A 25,784-nucleotide genomic window follows, 5' to 3' on the forward strand; every position below is an offset into this window, starting at 1 on the left:
ATGCTATACCTATCAGTCCTCCACAGAATTTTATATAAGACAAGACCTGAATTTAATCTAAACAGGCAAAAAGAAAACCTTTAACTCAAGGTGTCTTTTGCACCTTCTATAGAAAAGAAGAAGACTGACAGCAAAGTAGGGCTGCCAATCGCATTTAACTCATGCAATTAACTCAAAAAATTGTGATTAATCGCACTTTTAAAATTGCACTGTTAAACAGAATACCTATTGAAATTAAAATATTTTTGGATATTTTTCTACATTTTCATATATATTCATTTCAATTACAACAGAATACACTGGTCACTATTTTTTATTACAAATATTTGCATTGTAAAAATGATACACAGAAGACAATATTTTTCAATTCATCTCATACAAGTACTGTAGTGCAGTCTCTTTATTGTGAAAGTGCAACAAACAGGTTTCTCTCTTACATAACTGCACTCAAAAACAATGCAAAACTTGAGCCTACAAGTCCACTCAGTCCTACTTCTTGTTCAGCCAGCCAATCACTAAAACAAACAAGTTTGTTCGCATTTACAGGAGATAATGCTGCCCACTTCTTATTTAAAGTGTCAGCAGAAATTAAGAACAGGCATTTGCATGGCACTTTTGTAGCTGGCATTGCAAGGTATTTACGTGCCAGATATGATAAACATTCGTATGCCCCTTCATGCTTCAGCCATCATTCCAGAGGACATGCTTCCATGCAGATGATGCTCGTTAAAAAATAATGCGTCAATTAACTTAGTGACTGAACTCCTTGAGGGAGAAGTGCACGTCTCCGGCGCTGTTTTACCTGCATTCCGCCATATATTTCATGTTACAGTACTCTGATGACTCAGCATATGTTGTTCATTTTACAAACATTTTCATGATTTGACAAAAACACAAGGAAGGCACCAATGGGAGGTTAGTTCTAAAGATAGCTACAGCATTCAACCCAAGGTTTAAGAATCTGAAGTGCCTTCCAAAATCTGAGAGGGATGAGGTGTGGAGCATGCTTTCAGAAGTCTTAAAAAGAGCAACACTCCGATGCGGAAACTACAGAACCCGAACCACCAAAAAAGAAAAATCAACCTTCTGCTGGTGGCATCTGACTCAGATGATGAAAACGAACATATCAGGTCACACTGCTTTGAGTTATCTAGCAGAACCAGTCATCAGCATGGATGCATGTCCTCCTGAATGGTGGTAGAAGCATGAAGGGACATACGAATCTTTAGTACATCTGACATGTAAATATCTTGCAATGCCAGCTACAATTGTGCCATGTGAACACCTGTTCTCACTTTAGGTGACATTGTGAACAAGAAGCAGGCAGCATTATCTTCTGCAAACAAACAAACTTGTTTGAGTGATTGGCTGAACAAGAAAGAAGGCCGAGTGGATTTGTAGGCTCTAATGTGTTACATTGGTTTTGAGTGGGGTTCTTTTTTTTTTTTTAAAACAATTTTACATATGTAAAATACTATTTTATTTTTACTGCAAATATTTGTAATCAAAAATATAAAGTAAGCCCTGTACACATTGTATTCTGTGTTGTAACTGAAATCAATATATTTGAAAATGTAGAAGATATCCAAAACAAACAATAGAATACCATTTAAACAACAGTGTGATTAATCACAATTAATTTTTTTAATCACTTGACAGCCCAATAGCAAAGTGTTTTAGCTAAAAGTTTAGCATGTCTTGCTCCCATATCTATCTGTCTCTAAGAACATTGGGACAGTTGCAGAAGATTTCCAAAACTTGCAATAAGTGGAAGATACAACTATGGAAGCTGCCATTTTGTGGGTCCTCATGCTGCAGATATTAGTGTTGAAGACTTGCTGAGGCTTTGGGGAAGCAATATTTTAAGCCTAACAATGTTTTTAAAGGTGTTTCAGAAAACTGCAGCTGACTTACGAACTCTAACTACACAGGGGTGCAATGTGAATAATTTCTGTAAGAAAAAGAAAATCCGCACAGCATCGTAGGTGTGCACAGCGTTTTACAAACATTAGAGCCTAGAGAACCTCCCCCCCCTCCATTTGTGTTAGGTATTTAAACAAAAATAGCCCCTGCTCCCGAGAGTTTATAATTGAAATGGTCAAGACTCTGTGTGTAGAACACAGCTGCAGACGGGAGGTAAGGTAGAGGGATACAAGAATGACCATATACAAGGTTGCATATATTAATTGGGATGCTTTTTTGAAAGATAAGTGAACAAGAGATAACAGGTTACTTATCCCATTGCCATTAGGCCATTAACATGGGCAGAGATGGGTCTTGAAGTATTTGAGAGAGATCAAAGCAGTGGCTATGAAAGTTCATTTGGAGGAAGAAGCCTTTTGGTAGGGTTGGGCATATAACTGGTCAAAAAAATTGGTTAATAAGTCAAACATTGATCAAATATGGTCAGTACTGTCAAATATTTTAAATTACTAGTTTATTAGAAGAGTAACAAAAAAAAGAAAGACTTTATAGTCTCCAATGTACATAGCCATGGATAGACATTTATGCCTAATTACAAATTTACTTAACTGGGTTATTTAAGTCAGAAAAAATGGACTCAAGCAGTAACAGAAGGAAAAACAGAGCAGGAAGGGAGGGGTCTTTCCACTCCCCTTTCTACCAAAGAACTTTTAATATGATCAGCAAGGTTTGCCTGGGGACACAGGTGGGGCATGAGGATTATAAATGGGATATTTGTTGAGGGGGAGAACTGGGTGTTTATTTACATATAGTCATTTAATGCAGAGTTGTTTGCTTAATGAGGGTGGAAGAGTTAACAACTGTGATGCATTTGAGAATGAAGAGCTTTAATGGCTGTGCCGCTTTTCTTGGTTTTGGGAAAGAGGTTTAGTGACTTAATCCTTCCCTCCTCAGCTTCCTTCTGAGTTAATTTTTGTGCATCTAGTCAGTTTAGATCAAATTTTAAACTCTCAGGAGCAGGGATGATCACCTTTAAAGATGGTTTTATCAAGCACATGTCCACTGAAGGCTTGGTATTCAAATAAATAACATTTTTGAGAAAATTCCAGACAACCAAGATGCTCAGCTTTATATTAGTTTGCCTCCCCCCGCCCCCACAACAGCACGCAGTAAGTGATCAAGACATTTAAGTAGGCTTGCTAACAAACAGTACCATAATGAAATCAAAAAGGTAGGCCATCAGGGCATTCTTCCTGGAATATCTGACATTACTTGACCAGCCAATTGACTGGCTGGTCAAGCTTACCTTTTCGTATAATTTTTTAAAAAGGATGTTTTACTTTTGTTACCACTGATTTTTATACACATTTTAAAACATTGTCTGGTATGTTATGCTTTAATTTTAATTGTCTGCTGCTCTCCAAATATGTAACTGCTTTATACATATTTAATATATAAATTTAAAAAACTGCTTTATTTTAACATGTTCATTTTAGGTCATTACAAAGAAGACTCCTGATTTATCAGATAGGAAGATCTATGTACAAAATCTTATTACATTAGCCATCATAACTAACTTGGATTATCACAAGCTGAATGGCAGAAAGTACCTACCTAAGAGTCCCATTCTCTCCTTTGTCTAGGCTGGTGAACCGACTGTACAGACGCGTGATCTGACTGTGGGAAACTGCGGGGGGGAAAGGAAATTAGACAAGTCAGTTACACAATAACCCCATACTCAGATTGATTCATTGCAGATGATTTGTTCAGTGTAAACAGACAGATGAAAACACTAGAGCACTGGTAAGTTTGTCAGCAGTCTGAGTTGTGCTGCCCCTTCCCACTTCCCCCAATAGCAGGGAATAAGCCTGGGGTTCTCCCATGAAATCAAAAGAGTAGAGGCCAGTGCTGTACATCTAGTAAGGGGCTCAGTTAAAGACCACAGGCTACCAGTGAGAAGTTTTCAACTCTGGCAATCTGTTTAGTTTACATTTTCAAGGCTAAAAACGTAATGATAGCCAAGATCAACCCCAATATGCCCATCCCTAAGTTGTCAGAATCCACAATCAAAAGCCTTTCATGCCCCAAAAGTCAGTTCTGTTCACTGAATCAACCCCCTCCCAAATCCCCACTCAGGTTTGAAGAGTGGAAGTTTACATTTTTATAAAATTACATTGATACAGATTAGACTTGTAATTTACTTTCAAATTCACATTCTGAATTCACATAATGTGAATATCCTTCAGTTGTATTTTCCGTATTGCCAAACTAACAAACCAAAGCTCTTATCTCTTCCATATTTCTGATGAGCAAAACATTTTAAAATCTGGCTTACAGCTAGGATAGTTCCTCTGGAAAGCTAGCTGGGCATGCAAGGGAATAAAGGCAGAGAAGAATGCATCAAATCTACTTTCCTCCCGAAAAAGTCTGCCTGAATCTGAATGCAACTAGTTTCCAGGGTTCCTTGCTGTACTTGGACTCATTCAAATTAAAGAGACCACGCAAAGGAGCTAAGTTTTGAGAGAGCAGAACAAAGCTTTCAGATCAGAAAGTTTAAGGGAGCCCATATGCAGACAAGACAAACTTTGTATACCCAAAAAGTCTACAATTAGTAGTAGAAAATGCCAAATTCAAAACAAACTATTCAAATCAACCCAGATACTGGAGGCAACAACTGATATGGTGCTGCCAAAAGATATTATCCAACATCTTACAAAGACTCTACTGAGGGAGTACTTTCTGTGGATTCTGGAGTCAACAGGCAGGACTGCACTGGCAGTACAGCTCAGACCTTGTTAGGTATTTCAGATGTGTACTAATTTAATACACACCTAGAGAAGGAGTTTCCTAAATCCTTGTGTTTAGTCTACAGCCCTCTACAAGACTTAGTTATAAAAGTGATATTAAGGGCAACAGTACACTACAAAATTAAATGGACTTAAGTTACGTTGACGTACAGCCATCACAATAATTTAATTGTTTTTACACATCCACGCTACACTCCTTGTGTCACCGGTGTGCTGTAAGGATAAGATCTTTTCCTGTAGCCATATTATATGGCTGAAGGCCTTCGTCTGCAGCCATATTAGGAGAGCATTAGCCAAGAAGCCGAAAAATCCCATCCTCACATTCCATCTAAATCACATTAAACAAACAATGTAATATTGGGCTGTTAAGAAGGCGATCCTGTCCTAATAGCACTGAACATCACCAGATAAGGAAACAGATCTTAAGATAGTTAAAGAAAATTTAGTTTGATAGCATTCTGTCTGGCAAGAAATCACTTATCAATAGCTGAGATTGTGAAATTCTCGTTTCTTTACTGTTTTGTCTTTAAGGTCTCCACTTCTCTATTGTGCATCTGTATGATCTTGGTCTGGTTCTTTGACTGTTTGTCTGTTACATAATTAATTTTGCTAGGTGTAAATCAATTACGTTGGTGGAGTATGACTGGTTAAAAGATTGTTTTATAGTTATGTTAGGATTGGTTAAAGAACTGTTAACCAATCATTTTACTAAAATATTGCTAAAGGTATAGCTAAGCAGGACTCAAGTTTCACTATATAAACTGGGGTCCAAGGAGACTAGCAGATGAAACTGAAGAAGAACTCACCTCTAGACTGACATGCAGCAACCAGAATCCAGATGAGACTGACCCTGCCTGGCTAACAGGGAAAGTCTGTCTGCATGATCAGGATTGGAGAGCACAAAATTGCATGCTTAGCATGTGTATTTAGTTTGATAATTGTTAATAGAGGATAAGGATATTACTGTGTAAGGCTCTTTCACTGGTAAAAGGTCCTGAAATCTGCAAGGAGTACACCTTGAGCCCTAGGAACTGGATAAAAGGTGGGCGCCCCTAGAGCAGGGGTGGGCAACCTGCAGACCACACAAAGTCTGTCAGGGTAATCCGTTGGCAGGCCACGAGATAGTTTACACTGACCATCCGCAGGCACAGCTGCCTGCAGCTCCCAGTGGCCACAGTTCACCATTCCCAGCCAATGGGAACTGTGGGAAGCAGGAGCCAGCACGTCTCTGCAGCCCATGCTGCTTCCTGCAGCCCCTATTGGTCAGGAACAGCAAACCACGGCCATGCCTACAGATGGTCAGTGTAAACAAACTCTTGTGGCCCACCAGCAGATTACTCTGATGGGCTGCAGGTTGCCCACCACTATCCTAGAGTGTGCAGGTAACAGAATTTTGTTCTGGTAACAGTGCCTTCTCACCAAGAGCACTTGTATTGATTTAACTGCCTGTGTGGGGCATTGTGGGATGGTTTCTGAAAGGCAGCAACAGTTGCTGTAGGCAATACAGTGTCCACACTGACATTGCATCGACCTAACCACATCAACTTAAGGGCATCTTGGAGGTGGAGTTAAGTCAGTGTAGTAAGCAAGTTCCATCGATGGGAGCTACATTTTATTGTAGACTAGTGATACTCAGATCTCAGTGGCTTAGGAGCCAAATTAACAAACATTACCCAAGAAAGCCATAGTAGTGTCAATTCATTTTTTCCATTTACTATTGTTTTTATATACATCTTATTCCCACAGCAAAATGACTGATCAAGTATTCGACAATTGGTCAACATTGCAAAAGCATCCTGACTGGTTAACTTTTTTATCATCATGTGCTGCAAAAAGCTTCAGGAGACATGTTAAAGAGATACTTACGGCTCCCAAGCCTCAGTCTGAGTATCACTGGTGTAGACGCTTATGTCAGCCTGACTCTGTAGCATAGACCAGGCCTTAGTGTGCTATTTAGTACCACAGCAACTCAACTGTTTCAACAGCTGATAAATAGGGTTTATTAATAACAAATGTTTAATTCCTACCTGAATAGGTTGCACAGCAGGTATCAAGTCTGTATGATTGGGACACAATAACTCAATTCTTTTATCAGGCTTGTGCTTTCACGGAGTTATTTGTTTAAACTCTGCTGTTCCCTTCTCTAGGATGGGTTGCCAACAGCAGTTTGCTCCTTGTTTCCTTGACAACCTTGTGTCTTAGCATGGGTTGGGCAATATGACAATTCCAAATAATGCAAGCACATAGCAAATTGGCTCTGGTGTTTCAAATATTGAAGTTCATTGTATTATAGATGCAGCTGATAGGTCCCAGAGCTTTAAATAATTTACCAGATGCATACTTTTGAGGAGTAGACTTAAGTGATGGGGAAAGAGGGATGCATTACCATCTAAGTCCAGGCCACTGTCCAGAATTAGAAGCCACTAGAAAGGAAGAAGATGCCAGGATTTCTACTCAGGCACCATCTTTTGGATCACCTTCCAACTAGGAGAAGTTTGATAAATTTGAAAACGTTGTCCTTGCTACTAGCTGGGTTAGAGAGGGCATTGTCTTCTCCCCATTGAGAATCTCATGACTGCTGCAAAGGGGAAGCAAGTCAGGCCTCTGCTAATATGTTCCTCCCCCAACTTATCTTTCTGGCCCTCCCCCACAGAGATGTTGACTTTCTGAGTTCCTGGAAGGGCCTGACCCTCCTGCTTCACCCTAGGCCCCACCCCTTCCCAAGCTCCCACCCCCACCCAGCCTCTTCCCATTCCTACTCCTCCCCTTCCCCATCAGCACCTCCTGCATGACACTAAATAGCTGGTCCTCAATGGGTAGGAGGCACTGTGTGGAGAAGGTGAGTAGCTGATGAGTAGCTGCCCACCATCTCCCAGCTGAGCACCTACTATTTTTTCCCCCATGGGTGCTCCAGGCCTGGAGCACTCATGGAGCTGACACCTATGTTTAAGGGTGTGATTATCATGGAGGTCACGGATTCTGTGACTTCTGCAGTGGCCAGCTCAGGCAGCCCCATGACCAGCCGCACCATCACATCCCACTGCCCCCCCATCAGCAGCAGCAGGAGTTTGGGTGTGAGAGGGGGCTCAGGGATGGTGCATAGGAGGGGGTGAGGACTCTGGGTGATGCTTAGCTCAGGGTGCTTTCCCTAAAGTGGTGACATGTCCCTCCCTCAGTTCCTAGCTCCACCTGCTGCCTCTGCCTGCAGGCACTGCCCCTGCAGCTCCCATTGGCTGCTAAGTCATCTGGCAGAGCCAGTGCTTGGGGTGGAGGCAGCCCATCTACAGGGAGCCTGCCAGCATCAGCAGGGGTCCTGGGCCATGCGCCGCTCCCACCATCTCCCAGCACTAGCAGGGTCCTGCTGCCCCTCCCCTCCCGTTTTAGTCAGGGGTATATAGTACAAGTTATGGACTGGTCATAGGGATGTAAATTTTTGTTTACTACCTGTGACCTGCCCATAACTTTTACTAAAAATATTAGAAGAGTCTTACCTATGCTCCCCCTTAAAAATCTGCAGTGCTCAACTCTGCTGTCCTCAGCATTCTTGAATGGCAATGTGACAATGACAAGTATATTCACTACTATCCACAAAATGCTGAAAAGCAACAGTGAAACTGATTCGAGATGTGTTAAAATCAAAGTAAAATTAGCTTTACCAAGCAGCATCAGCGGTGGTCCTTGAGCAATCTGCAGGCTCAGGAAGATAACATCTACTTTAGTCATCCTTATTCTTAAGATGACTTGTAGAATTTAAAATTTAAGTGCTTTGGGGTAGAAACTGTCTTGTTTTTTCCATTAAGCACTTACGGTGCTCCAGGGTATGCTGTCACTTGAGTACGTTTACATTTGTTTCATGTTTGGAAAGTCCCTTGCAATTAAGAATCCACTTGAACTTTTCCGTGTAAAATTTAAATTTTACACATCTACAAACTCTTGCACTCTCTTCATGGAAATCTCGCCCCCCCCCCCCCCTTGTAGCCAGCAAACTGCTTTTAAACACCCTGATTGAGACTACTACAATAAACGTAAGTGCACCAAAAGGATTAAAATTTCTGCGTCCCAAGGTTTGAAGAGTCTTATAGTACCGATGTATTGTTATCAAACAAAAGTGCATTTTGAGAAAGTATGTTTCCCCAATTAGTTCTCTTTTGTGAGCTTGTGCGTACATGCCTAACTTGCTCTGTAATCCCCTCCCACTGCACATAGACGCAAAGGAAGGGGACAGATCAATAGTAATCTCTGATTAGTCATGAAACAAGATAATTATATGATCAAAAAATTCAAAGAGACAGGTCACAGGCAGGGCAACAGATTCTATGATAGAGGTTATACTGTAAGTGTTTAGGTGCATTACTTTAGCACAAGGGGAAAAAGGGTGTGACCTAATAGTTCCAGTACTTTAACATTCCTATGTCTATTCGAGGATCTGTAAAAAACAAATGTCAACAACCAATATTTTCCAAACCAGGCATCATTCCAGACCTCTCCCCTATTTCTTACACTAGCTACTGAAATTTGCACTTCAGGGGGGTTCTTAAGATAGTCTTGAAACAAAGTTCCAAGCAAATTTCCAAGTTGATCACCATGAACTAATGGGGGAGGGGAAAGCAGCAGTACTGTAAAATGCCATGTAAGATCTTAGCATGGTACTACCACTACCTTGGACTAAGGAATTCAGGGAGCAAAAGTTCAGAAGTTACTGTGGTTACACAAGAACCTATGATGATTACTTGTCAGATGGCTGGGTTTTAAGGGACATTTAACCTGTTTTCATTCCTGAAAGCCTTAACTATACAGGTACAGCAGACTTACTATTATGCACAGAATGAACCTCAGATTGTCAGCACAGATTAAGTATGAAACAATCCAAACCTTGAACCTAAATTTTAAATTCAACATGTGAGGAAATAAAAACAAGCTGCCATAGAGATCTTTTTTAGCCACTCCAGGTACAAAAGCTAATATGGAGTATTGTGTGGCTAAATTAACACCATCAGCTGTGGGTTTGCACTGCCTGTAAAGGGTCCACTTTCAGTGGTGGGAAAGACACCCACAATTGAGAGAACTCCACAGGCAAATATCCACCAACAGACAATGTTTAAACCAAATCCACTTACTTCTTCCTATCCAACAGAAACTGGAGAAAAAAAAAAAAAAAAAAAAGGTTTCAGAGTAGCAGCCATGTTAGTCTGTATCCACAAAAAGACCAGGAGTACTTGTCGCACCTTAGAGACTAACAAATGTATTTGAGCATTAGCTTTCGTGGGCTACAGCCCACTTCATCAGATGCACAGACTGGAACATACAGCAAGAAGATATTTATACATACAGAGAACATAAAAAGGTGGAAGTAGCCATACCAACTATAAGAGGCCAATCAATTGAGATGAGCTATAAAAAAAACTTTTGAAGTGATAATCAGGACGACCCATAGAAGGTGTAAGGATACTTAACATGGGGAAATAGATTCAAACCAGCACTCACAGCTATCTTCGAGACACCACTAGCTTCCTGAGGAAAGTACAATCCATCAGTGATCTTCCAAAAGACACCATCCTGGCCACTATGGATGTAGAAGCTCCATAGTGTACTTTGTGTGGAATGTACACCAACATTCCATACAAAGATGGACTACAAGCCATGAGGAACAGTATCCCTGATAATATCACTCTCACAGACCTTGGGAGACAGACCAGTCCTCGCTTACAGACAGCCCCCCAACCTGAAGCAAATACTCACCAGCAGCCACGCACCATACAACAAACACTAACCCAGGAACCTATCCTTGCAACAAAGCCTGATGCCAGCTCTGTCCACATATCTATTCAAGTGACACCATCACAGGACCTAATCACATCAGCCACACCATCAGGGGCTCATTCACCTGCACATCTACCAACATGATATGCCATCATGTGTCAGCAATGCTTGTCGAGCATGCCCCTCTGCCATGTACATTGGCCGCAAACCGGACAGTTCTCTACACAAAAGAATAAATGGACAAAATCTGACATCAGGAATCATACATTCAAAAACCAGTGTTGAGATACTTCAAACCTCTCTAACACCTGAAGGTGGCAATTTTACAACTAAACTTCAAAAACAGACTCCAAGAGAGACTGCTGAACTTGAATTAATATGCAAATTAAATACAATTAACTTTGGTTTGAACAGAGACTGGGAATGGCTGGGTCATTACACTAATTGAATCTATTTCCCCATGTTAAGTATCTTCACACCTTCTATGGGTCATCTCGATTATCACTTCAAAAGTTTTTTTCTGCTGCTGATAGATCATCTCAATTGATTGGCCCCTTACAGTTAGTATGGCTACTTCCACCTTTTCATGTTCTCTGTATATTTATACATCTTCTTGCTGTATGTTCCAGTCTGTACATCTGATGAAGTGGGCTATTGCCCATGAAAGCTAATGCTCAAATACATTTGTTAGTCTCTAAGGTGCCACAAGTACTCCTGTTCTTTTTTTGGAGAAAATACAGTTTAGTAAAATGGAGACAGACGAGTATACAGTCCTCAGAGTGATTAACAGCGTTACCATTGGACATTCAGTCACAACATGCTGTTCTGCTTTAGCTGGGTTCACTTTAAGAACTATTTAGCAGAGAAGTATCAGCAGCACCAAGCTTTTAGGAGTTGGTAGATGTTACAGAACCTTGAGAATGACCCATATTCACAGCAATACTAACAGTGTTTTTCCACCAAAGTTTGTTCCAGGTACTTTATGATTGCTTTTTAACTGCCCTTTATTTGTCTAGACATTTACACAGGTGGAAAGCAAGAGTAAGGTGCTAACCAAATAGTGGAATTTTCCATCCAGTGTGCAAACTACAGAAGGTAGAGCAGAATCAAGCTCCTAGTCTATAATTAGAAGACCAGAAAAATGAAAGATTACTAAAAAAATGTAATAGCCTGTGACAGTCCATATAGACATGAATCAATGTAAATTAATTTCACTGACAGCAGAGTTTTGTTTTATAAATCCTTAAACAAAAATTAAATCCTAAAAATAGACATTAACATTTTAACTTAGACCACAAAACACAATCCGAAATTTAAGTTGCAAACCACAAATATAAGTCTCACATTAAAAAAGATTAAAATGAAGCATTTAAGGGTAATCAGGACAGGAACTCTCTTAGCACCGGTTCTGTCACTTAAAGCCAGTCTCTACACATTCTAAATGTTTATAAACCAGGCCCATTGCTTACTAATGATTCTCCAATATTAGCTGAAATATTAACAACAGTATAATGCACTAAGTCCCAGGGGCCTGTTAGAGAATCATTCCCAAATATTTGCTAGTGGTACTGGGACCAGCTAACATTTGGAATATCTAGAGGCTGACAGTTTAAGTTAAACATTTGCTTGCTTTTAAGTTTTGCTCTTTTTAGTAAGAGATGTGTGAATACACATGCAATGATCCGCTGGGCAGAGCAAATTCCAGCTGACATTGTGCAGGGGGCTGTATGATAAGCTGGTAGTAAAGATAAACGGCAGTTGATGAATCCAACAAGAATGGAAACTGTCTATGTGCTCAGTCTACTTTTGACAGTGTACCCCATAAGGCTTTATGGAAATGTTTATGAATATGACATAACTGGAATATGATTTATGCTACATATGCCATGTAACATCTCTGTAAAGGTTATGATCTATCGAATCTATTCATTCTACTCATATGCATGTGTCATTGTATTTGAAGTTATGAATATTGGCTGTGTACTTGCTTTATTTCTAAGTAGCCTTAGTAAACCTTTTGGTCAGCTTCTTGAGAAAGGAATGTGCAAATTAAGTGCCCAATCAAGAAACACTTAAGGACAATATCACATTGGGTCTGTGTTGGAGCAGACAGGCACGTCTGGCTCAACAAGACAGGGTGCTGGAGTCCAAAGCTGGCAAGGAAAGCAGGGGCAGTAGTAGTCTTGGCAAACCAGTTGGCAGCCCCAAGGGGATTTCTGTGATCCAACCTGTCACACTACTTGTGTCAGGAAGATGCATTTCCACCACCTACATATTTCTGGAAGATGCTGGAAGAGAGACAATATTCTCATAGAGGCAAAACACAAGAGGTAGGGAACCGTTTAATTTGGAAAGATCTTAGTTCTCTGCAGGGGCTGAAGCAGCAAGACAATACCTTGAAAAAGACAAATGAAATCCTGGAAGTCAAAAAAAAAAAAAAAAAGTGATTTCTTAATTCTAGGGAAGGTGGCTGCAGTGAATGACTGAAGTTCTCAGAGTTGCAACCATCATGTCTAGTCCACAAAACACCCAATTTTACCAAGACAGTTTCATTTACTAATCCACGGACTATCAGTGACACCACTCGTATTTTGCCCAGATTCTGTATTTATGGAAAGGCAATGGTTCAACAACTAAAGGATGCGGTAGGCTATACAGAGTAGTTTTACTACAACAATTCTTAAAATGGTCCATCTGCATTTATAGTACAAGGATTTGCAAACTTTTCTGTTGTTGACCACATCCTCAAGTCTCATGGATCATCTCTCTCGCATACATGGTGCTTTCAACCTCCCTCTTATTTGCAATCGTAACATCCCTAATGCAATTACTTCAATGGCAAAGTAATACTAGGAAGCCATTTATGGTATTTTTAGCCTTTTTAAATAAGTTTAGTAGCTGGAAACAATGAAAACCAGAAACATGCAATAAGACAGCTCTCCAATGACTACCAGAAAGTACCCTATCAATTTATATTTTGGCAAATACAGAAGTAGACTGACTGTGGTCTTCTCCCTTCGCATCTCAGGCAATGCCAAAGCAAAAGCTATCGGCATCTTCTAATGTCCACAGTAACAGCTCCTGTGCTTCCTCCCTTCCACCCTACTGCACTGTTGCAGGGGACGGTGAGTGTTGTATTCTTGATATTTGCTCAACAGCAATAGGCCACTGGGGACACCTGCCTTAGGTTGGTGCAGTCCCTATTCAGCACTTACATGTTACCTGAGCTACAGCAGAGAATCAGAGATTTGTACCCAACTCCCTGACAGTCTCTGCTTTCTATTATGCTATGCACATCTCTGCCATAGCAGAGAATCTGTCTTGGTGGTTTAGGCCTATCAGGTTAGGAACTCTGCTAGCACTAGAAGTTAAACAATGGCTGGTACTAGCACAGTTTTACCTATGAGGCAGGTAGGACCTTTGCAGACAAAAGGAGGCTTCTCAACACAGGTAACTGATTTTGACAAGAAGTGCTGCAGTGCTTCCACCCTGCGTGTTCCTCGTTTACGAGCACCAAATAATGGGGGCAGTGGGGTGCAGGTCGGGGGGTGTAAAGACCTCTGATCCCCTACAGCAAAACCCCATAATCCTATAGCGACGGTCGGCCCCTTTTGCTGGGATCGCATCCCCCATCTTGACGGGTTCATATGGGCTAGTGAATCACATCCCTCTTCCCCACGAGAGACTTGTTCCCGGGACGGAGAGAATGACCAGGGCGGGAAGGGGCCTGGTCATGCACAGAGCACCTGTCCACAGGCGAGCCAGCGGTCCCCGCTTGGCCGGAGCGGGAAGGGATCGAGCCCCGGGCGGCTCAGCCAAGGGAAGACAAGGGGCTAGCTGTATGCCGGAGCGAGGGACTGACTGGGTCTTCCCCGGCACCCAGAAGCTGCTGTGCCGAGCCAGGGAGAGCCAGAGACGGTGAGGCAATCTCTGCACTGCCACTAGGAACAAGCCTCTGCCCCGCACTGCGATCGCAGCATGGAAGCGGCGCTCGGGATCTCAATGGTCCCGACCCCCAGGCCTGGGCTCAGGTGACCACCAGCTCGAGTCTTCGCCAGCGCCGCCTCCTGCAGTTCCGCCAGCCGCGTCGCCCGCCCGCCAGCCCCAGCGGTGGGGCAGAGAGCGGCCGCCCGCGCCCGTCCCGGCTCGCTCAGCCCAAGCCCGCAAAGCCCCGGCCGGCAGCCCGCTACTCACAGCCCGTCTCCTTCTTGATCTCCTCGATCTCCTCGTCCCGCAGCAGCGAGGATGCTCGCGAGCCCATCTCCGGCCGCAGGGGAGCGGGGCAGGGACAGCTGCGGACCACACAGAGAATGGGGGGAAAGGCAACGGCGGGCTCGGCCAATCAGCGGGTCCCGGACGCTGCGGCCCGACACTGACGCGACTGAACGCCTGGAAGCGGAGTAGAGGGAACCCGGCGCTTCCTCTTATCAAGCTTGGCCGTGGGGGGTGGAGCGCCCCTCCGGCCCCACGCCGTAACCCCGCCCCGCAACTCCTCACCTCTCGCAGAGAAGAGCTCATCAGCGCCTGCGCGGAGCGGCCTCTGTCTTCTCTCCCGCAACGGTCACACTTAGGGCTGTTCAACGTCATCACGAGAGGCCGGCCCTAAAGGCGCGGCCCGTGGAAACTACTACTCCCAGCATTCAGCCTGGCGCATAGCACTGATTACTCACCGCCAGGTGCCACGTTGTAGCCTGGGAGTGATAGTCCCCAACACGGCTCTTGTGCCGAGCTAGGAGCAGGGAGTTTGTATGTTTTGAGGTGCCCGCCGCGCTGCCCGCGCTATATAGTAGCGAGTCGCTTCGTGCGGGCGTGGAGGACTTGGCAGTGGGGAGGGAACTTGGGAGCTGCTCCTGTGGGGTCCGGGCCCCTGGTGTGATTCCTTGCCCCATGCAGTGACCTGTTTATCCCCAGGGCTGTCTCTGGGCTCCCCCTGCCTTGCGGGCCCCAGTGCCTTCCCGACTGCGCTGCACCCGCGTCCGGGCTGAGGGGCTCCCCACTCGCGCTCTCACTCCAACTGCGTGAGCTGCGACTCGAGGTCACTCCCAAGGGCGGCGCTGAGGTCACAAAAGCAGCTCCAGCGTGGGGCGAGTTAGTGCGCTGCACAATAGGGAGGGAGCACTGGTTGGCAGAGAGGAGGATTTGATCTGGCAAACCATTAGAGGTGTTGGTAAAGGTTGGGAACCTGTGCCGAGCTGGTTGGTCCCTGTATAACTGCTTCTCTGCACCTAACAGTGCACTGTATTTACTTTTTAGTGAATGAGTCTGCTTAATCTTAGTTGTTAACAGTTCCCATTTAGGAAAGAAACTCATGATCTGTTCAGCAAAATTTCTGGGATTGTTATACTTTAATAATTTCAATCCTGTAGTGTGCAAAGGGTCTTCAGATTTTGACATTTATGCTCCATTTGACAGGGAAGCGTACAATGCTGGTTTTTAGAGCTAAATGTAATTTATTTTACTACCATTGCCCCATGTATGCAGTTGGTTGACAAATGTGGTGCCTGTATGTGTATAGATATATGAATTATTATATGCTGAGGTGCTTTTTTCCTCAATCTGCAGCTTTATTTTACTGGATGCTGAGTGTCACAGCTGGAGAGCATTAAAATGATTCTGGCTCTATCTTTTCATTTTTCTTCTTGGATTATCCTGCAGAGGTCCTAAGAAAAACAAATATTTTGACAGAGTTCCCCTTTTCATTTCCTACTCTGCTGAGAACCAGACTATTTGGGGATATACCAGCATGGATCCAAGCAGCGATTACCAATTCCTCAATGAGATTCTGGGAAAAGCAGTGAAAATCACCTTGAAATGTGGTGTCTTCCAGGGAATATTGCAGCATGTGGATTCCAGCAGAAGTATCATTCTGAGCAGAGGTTTAACTCTTGTTATGTACTTGGTCACCTAAATTAATATAGTTCTTCAAATGCTGGGGAGGGAGGGAGGAGTTTATGAAGATGTATTTACATATTCTAGACTGGATAGGGTAGGGGCTCACTGGCATGCTATATCATATGTTGGAAGGGTGTGTGGGTTGGAACTTCATATCCCATATTGGAAAGAGAACATTGTTTCCCACATGAGGAAGAATAGATTCATGTAATAGTTATATAATTTTTGATGTGCCAGGACTGAACTGAGTGTTTGTTCCATTCCATTCTCTGGTCTTTTCTGCCCAAATTCTGAATGTAGTGAACAAATCTGAGAGGCTGTTTATTTTAAAAGATATCTGAGATTTTAAGTGAAACAGAGGCATAATCTACCTTCATGATTTATCTTGAACAAGATAAATCTGCAGGTAGTCTTCATTTCAGGAGAATAGGAACAGGAGAGGGTTCTGATGTAGTTATGCCTTGCTCAGCAATAGTTATGTGTAACTGAAATCTGTGCCACTCAAACTACTCAATAGCTGACTTTCACTGATAATTCCAGAATAATTACTCTTCAGCCATTCAGAAACTAAATAGAACTAGGCTGCTCAGTCTTTCATGCAGACTGCACCTACTGCTGATTGTACCAGGCACAGACTAACCTTCCATTGATTTCAGAGGGGCATTGTTGTACTCATGCAATGAAAAACAAGCAGCAGAAGAGTGAACACTCTTACCTAATGTAACATTACAAAGGAAATTGGCCCAACTGTGCTCTCAGCTTTGGGATTGCAAAAGAATAATTGAGTCAAGAATTTGCCTTGTTATGTCCACCAGACATTTGCATACAACACTCTCATTGTTTTTTTGTATCAGTTTTACTCAATACAGTCATTTGAAATTGTTGATTTAGTGCTTTTGCCAGTTGTCATTAGCAAGGACAGTTCTCTGGCCTTATTTGGTGTGTAATCAGTTCTTACCTTTACTTTTATTGCAGAGCTCAATGTTTCTGATTATTTATCTACCTATCTTTTAATTATTTCAGTGAAGAACTTGGAAACAGGCAGAAGCATGGCAGGTGTGAAGATGTTTTTTGCTTATGAAATTGTGAATGGTGAGAACTTTCTTTGTTCTGCAGGGGTGAGGTTCACGGGTACTATCACATGTTTAGCACTTTTGTTTTTCTTTTCTAATGATGGGCCCTATTCAGGCCTTCTTATTTGGATAAAAGTCCCATTTTAGTCGTCGAGAGTTTCAGCTAAGTAACTCCTAAGTAAGGAAAGATGCCCTAGTGGTAAGGGCCCTAGTCTAGGACTTGGGCAATCTGACTTCAAGTCCTTGCTGTGATGAGCAAGTCACTAACCTATCTGTGCCTCAGTTTCCCCATCTGTAAAATGGGGATAATAGTACCACCTTTCCTCAAAGGGATGTTGTGAGAATGAGATGCATTAAACATTGTGATGTGCTCAGATGTTACAGTAATCGGGGAGGGCCATGTAAGTATCTTAGGCTTTGTCTACACTAGCTCTTTTGTCTGCAAAACTTTTGTAGGTGAAAAAAACAAAATTGAAAAAGATTCAGTGAGAAGTCTCTTGTTTAGATTTTCACTTTCCTCTGGAGCGTTTAAGCCAAACACAATAGAATTGTGTTAAAAATGAAACTGATTATAACAAATGAAACTGACTATAATAAAACTTTATAATTCAAGTGTTAAGTAAATAAAAATTGAAAACATTTTAAAGGGACTTATTAAGACATAATAATTTGAACAGTACATGAGAACTCTCTCTCCAATATTTCATTAAACTGTGCATTCTGTAAAACGCATACAAAATAGCTGATGTTTTCCTGTCTTTCAAAGATTTAATAGTAGATGTTATAAAGAGGTCTCCTATTACTATGATTTAAAGGGACACAGTCAACTTAAAAATCATTCTTCTGTCTGAAAATGTACTTAAAATAATAGATAAAACCTAAGATTACTATAGCTGAGAGGTCAGGGGAAAAATATTTCCTGTTCCTCTTTCTCTGCTCCCACACAGCTTATTTGCTTCGTGCATATAACAGCACTTAGCATGTAATCAATTTTGCTCTTTTCCTTATAGAATGAGTCAGTTTCCCCATTTGTTTGTTTTGGGCCTGTCACATAGCGATATAGGTGAGAAGAACACTTAAAAAAAATAGAAACATTTGATTATGCAACGATAAAATCAGCAGGGAAGTAGTATCCAAAACTGCAAAATTGTAAGATGGGGATAGTAGTACTTGATCATCAATCTCAAAGGGGGTTGTTAGGTTTAGTTAATGTTTATAAAGTTCTTGAACATATAAAGTGCTATATGGGGCTGATTCAGAGCCCGTTACAGTCAATGTAAAGATGGCCATTACTTCAAACCATGGATCAGATTCTTTAATTTAAACTACTTTAACGCCTTTTTTTTTTTTTTTTTTAAATGACAATATTTCAAGTTGATGGTCTCCCCTTAAGTATTTTTATAAAGTATGCTACGTTACATTGGTTAGTATACTCTGGCACATTATACTGATTAATATGCTCTGAAGTACTATCTGAATTAATTAAAACTAGGCAAATTAAATGATCAAAGTACATTTTGAGATTTATTAGCCTTGTGTTTATATCTTGTTTCCATGAATTAATGAACTAAGTGAACACCTTGTGGAAAGGCTGTGTTGGGGTGATCACTATTGCCTCTGCTCGTCTTCTTCCCCAGATCCAAAAAGACAGAGGAGTCAGAGCACTCCATTCTCAGACAGAAGAATTTTTCTGATGAAACAAACTGTCTAGATAACTTTATTTTGAAGCCACTCCCACAGATAAATAGCTCATGTGCAGTATGCTACTCTGAGGCCTTTTTAAAGCTTTATTGGGGATAGCCATTGTAAATTTTTTAGAAATGTCCCTAGTGTAGACTGGCCTATCTGTGTACTGCTGACACTCTCAGTTTTGCATTGGGGGCAAGGAGATGGAAGGCAGCTCTGAGTGATCTATGTACTGTACATCCTTGCCTCCTCCTTTGGTTTATCACATTTACAACAAAATTTAATCTGTAAACTGTGGTGGTGCTATATTGGCCTTATGCAGGGCCATATAGGTTTCAGTAGAGATGCTGTTGGTTCAGCTTAAATGCCACTAGTGTAAAATATTTCTACCGCATACCATTGCCTGTGATATCTGATCTGTGATTACTTTTTACAATGAATGCCCCTTTTCTCACTGTGCCCTGCCATGACTGTGTTCCACACTGTTCAGTACTAGTTCTGGCTCATCTTCAACTTCTTGGGGATTAAATGTAGCTCTGAGTCAGAGTTGCTGACGTTACAGCTGTAACAGAAGTTGTTGTTTTTTATTACAGTGGAACTGCTGGAGGAACTGGAACAAGATGCAGCAAGGGGAGCTGCAACTCCCATCAGGTATGTTGGAAGGGACTTTTCTTTCATGACTGGAAAGAGAATGTACCTATTAGAATAGCCAACAAATGGATGGAAAATCTTATGAATGTAAGGTTAAGTGACACCAAGATTGTGTTGAACTGTTCTGAGAGGGAGTGGGTAAGGAGATGGCTGGGGTGCTTCGATTACTGAAAAGACTCTTCTAAGATGTTCCTCCTTCCTCCACCAATGAATAATTTGTTTGGTTTGTTTTATAATGAACTTGTGGTTTCCAGGGAATATTTCTCACAAAAACCCCTTCGTCCATGGCCAAACAGTTGTACAGGGGAAGCTACATTTCAAATCTTATCCAATGTAGGTGAATGTGACATCTGGAAGCTGGCACGGGTGTGGATTTGTACTTAAAACTCTTTCATTTCTACTCAAAGTTGCGTCTCCAACACAAATTGTGTTAGGTTACTTGGTTTTCAAGTATTTCCCAAGGTCATATTTGAAACTATTTAATTTCCCTCATAAGGGAAATGGGGATTGACCGGCTTTTGCTAACCGCTCCCTTAAACTGGAGTTTGCAAGGCAAATACCACCCTGTTTAGCAGCAGTCTTTTACATATACAAAAAGTCTAATTTAGTCATTTAACAAAATTTATTCATCAATCCTTTAAATAGAAGCTTTTTGATAAATGACCCTTTATGTCTTTAGGGGCTTGTCTTCTCACTTGTACTGCTTTAATTATACTGGTGTAGAAACAGATATTGTTCAAGAGGTATAACTCCCTAGTGTGGATGCAGTTATGATCGTGTAAGAGCGCTTATAGCGATATAGCTTATAAACACTATAGATTGTACTGATGTAAGTGTTTTGGTATAAAAGCATACTCCTAACCAAGATAGTTAAATCGTCCATAAAACTGTGTAGGTCAATCCTAAGCCAGGTGCTTCAGTATTGAAAATACGGGTAAGATCTGATGAGAAACAGTCAAATGAAAAAGAATCCCATTCAATTACATCATGTAATAGCAGACAGCTAAAAAGTGGCAAGTTTTTAAAGTGCTTTTATACAAATGCCAGAAGTCTAAATAATAAGATGGGTGAACTAAAGTGCTTTGTATTAAATGAGGATATTGATATAATAGGCATCACATCAACTTGGTGGAATGAGAATAATCAATTGGACATAGTAATACCAGAGTACAAAATATATTGGAAGGATAGAGCAGGTCATGCTGGTGGGGGAGTGGCACTCTATGTGAAAGAAAGCGTAGAAACTAATGATGTACAAATCTTAAATGAACCAAACTATCATAGCCTCTATGGATAGTAATTCCATGCTTTAATAATAAAAATATAGCAGTAGGGATATATTACTGACAACTACCGTGATGGTGATAGTGACCGTGAAATGCTCAGGGAGATTAGAGAGGCTATAAAAATAAAAAAACTCAACTATCCCCATATTGACTGGGTACATGTCACCTCAGGACGGGATGCAGACATAAAGTTTCCTGACACCTTAAATGACTGTTTCTTGGAGCAGCTAGTCTTGGAACCCACAAGAGGAGAGGCAATTCTTGATTTAGTCCTAATTGCAGCACAGGATCTGATCCAAGAGGTGAATATAGCTGGACTGTTTGGTAACAGTGACCATAATATAATAAAATTTAACATCCCTGTGGTGAGGAAAACACCACAGCAGCCCAACACTGTAGCATTTAATTTCAGAAAGGGAGACTACACAAAAATAAAAAAGTTAGTTAAACAGAAATTAAAAGGTGTGGTGCCAAAAGTGACATCCCTGCAAGCTGCATGGAAACTTTTTAAAGACACCATAATACACGTGCAACTTAAATGAAAAAACACAGTAAGCGAATGAAAAAAGTGCCACTGTGGCTATACAACAAAATAAAAGAAGCAGAGAGAGACAAAAAGGCATCCCTTAAAAAGTGCGAGTTAAATCCTAGTGAGGAAAATAGAAAGGAGCATAAACTCTGACAAATGCAGTGAAAAATACAATTAGGAAGGCCAAAATAAAATTTGAAGTACAGTTAGCCAAACACTCAAAAAGTAATAGGAAAAAAAATTTAAGTACATCAGAAGCAGGAAGCCTGCTAAACAATCAACGGGGCCACTGGATGATCAAGATGCTAAAGGAGCTCTCAAGGACGATAAGGCCACTGCGGGGAAACTAAATGAGTTCTTTGCATCAGTCTTCACGGCTGAGGATGTGAGGGAGATTCCAAAACCTGAGCCATTCTTTTTAGGTGACAGATCTGAGGAACTGTTGCAGATTGAGGTCATTAGAGGAGATTTGGAACAAATTAATAAACTAAACGGTAAAAAGTCACTAGGACCAGATGGTATTCACCCAAGAATTCTGAAGGAACCCAAATGTGAAATTGCAGAACTACTAACTGTAGTTTCAGTGACAGACCTGCAGGTGGCAATTTTGCAACAGAAAAGCTTCAAAAACAGACTCCAACGAGAAACTGCTGAGCTGGAATTGATATGCAAACTAGATAGCAGGGCTGGCTCCAGGCCCCAGCGCGCCAAGCGCACGCTCTTGGGGTGGCACGCCACGGGGGGCGCTCTTCCGCTTGCTGGGAGGGCGGCAGGCGGCTCCAGTGGACCTCCCGCAGGCCTGCCTGCGGAAGGTCCGCTGGTCCCACGGCTCCGGTGGAGCAGCCGTAGGCACGCCTGCGGGAGGTCCACCGGAGCCGTGGGACCAGCGAGCAGCACAGTGCCCCCCGTGGCGTACCGCCGTGCTTGGGGCGGCGAAATGGCTAGAGCCGGCCCTGCTAGATAGAGTCACCTTAGGTTTGAATAGGGACTGGGAATGGCTGAGCCACTACAAACATTGACTCTGTCTCCCCTTGTAAGTATTCTCACACTTCTTATCAAACTGTCTGTACGGGGCTATCTTGATTATCACTTCAGAAGTTTTTTTTCTTACTTAATTGGCATCTCAGAGTTGGTAAGACAACTCCCACCTTTTCATGCTCTCTGTATGTGTATATATATCTCCTCAATATATGTTCCATTCCATGCATCCAAAGAATTGGGCTGTAGCCCACAAAAGCTTATGCTCAAATAAATTTGTTAGTCTCTAAGGTGCCACAAGTACTCCTGTTCTTTTAACTGTAGTTTGTAACCTATCATTTAAATCGGCTTCTGTATAAAATGACTGGACGATAGCTAATGTGACACCAATTTTTAAAAAGGTCTCCAGAGGTGATCCCGGCAATTACAGGCCAGGCAACCTGGTTGAAACTATAGTAAAGAACAAAATTGTCAGAAACATAGATAAACATAATTTGTTGGGGCAAGAGTTTTTTGTAAAGAGAAATCATGTCTCACCAATCTAATAGAATTCTTTGAGGGAGTCAACAAGCATATGGACAAGGGGGATCCAGTGGATATAGTGTACTTAGATTTTCAGAAAGCCTTTGACAAGGTCCCTCACCATAGGCTCCTAAGCAAAGTAAGCTGTCACGGGATAAGAAGGAAGATTGGATCGGTAACTTGTTAAAAGATAGGAAACAAAGGGTAGGAATAAATGGTCAGTTTTCAGAATGGAGAGAGGTAAATAGTGGTGTCCCCCAGCAGTTTGTACTGGGACCAGTCCTATTCAACCTATTCATAAATGATCAGGAAAAAGGGGTAAACAGTGAGGTGGAAAAATTTGCAGATGATACAAAATTATTCAAGATAGTTAAGTCCCAAGCAGATTGTGAAGGGCTGTGAAAGGATCTCACAAAATTGGGTGACTGGCCAGCAAGATGGTAGATGAAATTCAGTGTTGATAAATGCAAAGTAATGCACATTGGAAAACATAATTCCAACTATCCATATAAAATGAGGTCTAAATTATCTGTTATCACTCAAGAAAGAGATCTTGGAGTCATTGTGGATAGTTCTCTGAGTGGATGTTTTCAATGTGCAGTGGCAGTCAAAAAAATGAACAGAATGTTGGAAATTATTAAGAAAGGGATAGATAATACCGAAAATATCATATTGCCTCTATATAAATCCATGGTATGCCCACATCTTGAATACTGTGTGCAGATGTGGTCGCCCCATCTCAGAAAAGATATATTGGAATTGGAAAAGGTTCAGAAAAGGGCAACAAAAATGATTAGGGGTATGGAACGCCTTCCATATGAGGCAAGATTAATAAGACTGGGACTTTTCAGCTTGAAAAAGAGTTGACTAAGGAGAGATATGATTGAGGTCTATAAAATTATGACTGGTGTGGAGAAAGTAAATAAGGAAGTGTTATTTACGTCTTCTCATAACACAAGAACTAGGGGTCATCACATGAAATGAATAGGCAGCAGGTTTAAAACAAACAAAAGGAGTATTTTTTCACACAATGCACAGAGTCTGTGGAACTCTTTGCCAGAGGGTGTTGTGAAGGCCAAGACTATAACAGGGTTCAAAATAGAACTAGATAAGTTCATGGAGGATAGGTCCATCAGTGGCTATTAGCCAGGATGGGCCGGGATGGTGTCCCTAGTCTCAGTTTGCCAGAAGCTAGGAATGGGTGACAGGGGATGTGATTACCTGTTCTTCTTTGAGTGCTGTCCCTGTGGGTGCTCCACTCTTGGTGACAGTGCGTCCTGGCGCTGTTGATCGGAGATTTTCGGTAGCAGTGCCTGTTTGGGACGCACGCAGTCAATTGATATCTCCTGTCTTGTTGGAATCTTCCTCAGTGCGTGCGCCTCACACCCTCCTCAGTTTCTTCTCAACCATCCTCATCTGAAGATGGGACTCTGGGCAGTGCTGCCTTTTCTTCCCTGGCCTCTATAGGAAACAGTAACAAAGAACATAGAAATAATTATTACTTAATCCCAGTTGTTTCCCTTCCTTTAGTATAGTTACATAATTAGTTTCTTAGGGTACGTCTACACTATGGAATTATTCCGATTTTACATAAACTGGTTTTGTGAAACAGATTGTATAAAGTCAAGTGCCGCGGCATTTATAAGTACAATTAATTCGGTGGTGTGCGATCCAATGCTACGAAGGCTAGCGTTCTATTTCTGGCTAGTTTGCACTGTGGGTAGCTATCCCATAACTATCCCATAGTTCCCGCAGTCTCCCCCGCCATTGGAATTCTGGGTTAGAGATCCTATGCATAATATCAAAAATAGTAGTCCAGGTGATTCTGAGGTAAATGTCGTCACTCATTCCTTCTCTCACATGAAGCAACTGGTCAGACAATCATTTTGCACCCTTTTTCCACTGGATGCCCTGGAGAACGCCATAGCATGGCAAACCATGAGACCGTTTTGCCTTTTTGTCACTGTCATCTGCCCTGTATGTGTATGGATCCACTGACAGAGGAGATACCTAGCAGCGCTACACAGCAACATTCATTTGCTAATTTGTCCAATCGATTTAGGACGAGTACGGTTTTACAGTCTCTTCTGACCGGTTCTCTGCTGTCATGGGTGTGCCCTGGCTGAGGTCCGGCCGGGGGCGCCAAAGACAAAAGAGAATGCCCCCTGGCGTCATCCCTCTTTATGTTTATTAAAAAGTAGAGCGTCAAGTCCTGTCTGAATATGGGGCAAGGTGTAGAGAACCAGTGTATCCAGAGAGCACACAGCCGCGTCCTGTCAGATCCCACAGGAAATGATGCGCTGCTGCATTGTCGGTAGGGGTGCCCCTGCAACAAACCCACGCGTTTGCTTCGCGCTCCGCTCAAACCCCTGGCTTACCATGCAATGTCCCGCCCCCCCCCCATTTGTGTGATGAAGTAAAATAAGGAATGGAAGGAATATAAAACACTGAGTTGTTAGTGGATAATGAGGGGACCAGCCTCCAGCTGCTATGATAGTCCCAGGCAGGACATTAAACGGGTGGCAGCGGAGAGGAGCCCAGCATCCCGCTGCTATGATAGTCCAGGCAGTACAGAATCTTTCTTTAGATCATGAAAGAGGGGGCTGGTTGAAGCTCAGCCCCCATGTTGCTATGAATGAAGACGGTTTACCAGCTTCGTGTCAAATCTACGGAATGA

The 25,784-nt window shown here is 42.1% G+C and overlaps 2 protein-coding genes across 6 annotated transcripts in view; one reads left to right on the forward strand and one right to left on the reverse strand.

Moving 5' to 3' along the window:
• The window catches only part of CHP1 (calcineurin like EF-hand protein 1), a 255,811-nt gene extending 240,895 nt beyond the window's left edge, over positions 1 to 14,916 (reverse strand). The window contains exons 1-2 of one of the 3 annotated variants that reach the window (XR_012655805.1): positions 14,685 to 14,884; positions 3,538 to 3,610 (exon numbers count right to left, since the gene is read on the reverse strand). Coding sequence is in view for 2 of the 3 variants with exons in the window: in XM_032769041.2 (XP_032624932.1) it covers positions 3,538 to 3,610; positions 14,685 to 14,751 (140 nt within the window). In the remaining variant the exon portion in view is untranslated. Of the gene's footprint in view, positions 1 to 3,537; positions 3,611 to 14,684 lie in introns of all 3 variants that reach the window. The other 2 variants (XM_032769041.2, XM_032769042.2) reach the window with 2 other exon arrangements.
• Positions 14,917 to 14,992: 76 nt separating this feature from the next.
• Positions 14,993 to 25,784, forward strand: part of EXD1 (exonuclease 3'-5' domain containing 1) — a 47,023-nt gene continuing 36,231 nt past the window's right edge. The window contains exons 1-4 of one of the 3 annotated variants that reach the window (XM_032769037.2): positions 14,993 to 15,166; positions 16,053 to 16,366; positions 17,406 to 17,474; positions 19,735 to 19,792. In XM_032769037.2, coding sequence (XP_032624928.1) covers positions 16,234 to 16,366; positions 17,406 to 17,474; positions 19,735 to 19,792 — 260 coding nt within the window. In that variant the 5' untranslated portion in view covers positions 14,993 to 15,166; positions 16,053 to 16,233. Of the gene's footprint in view, positions 15,167 to 16,052; positions 16,367 to 17,405; positions 17,475 to 19,734; positions 19,793 to 25,784 lie in introns of those variants that run through there. The other 2 variants (XM_032769039.2, XM_032769040.2) reach the window with 2 other exon arrangements.

The sequence above is a fragment of the Chelonoidis abingdonii genome, chromosome 4 (genome assembly GCF_003597395.2).
Source record: "Chelonoidis abingdonii isolate Lonesome George chromosome 4, CheloAbing_2.0, whole genome shotgun sequence".
Classification (NCBI taxonomy): domain Eukaryota; kingdom Metazoa; phylum Chordata; order Testudines; family Testudinidae; genus Chelonoidis; species Chelonoidis abingdonii.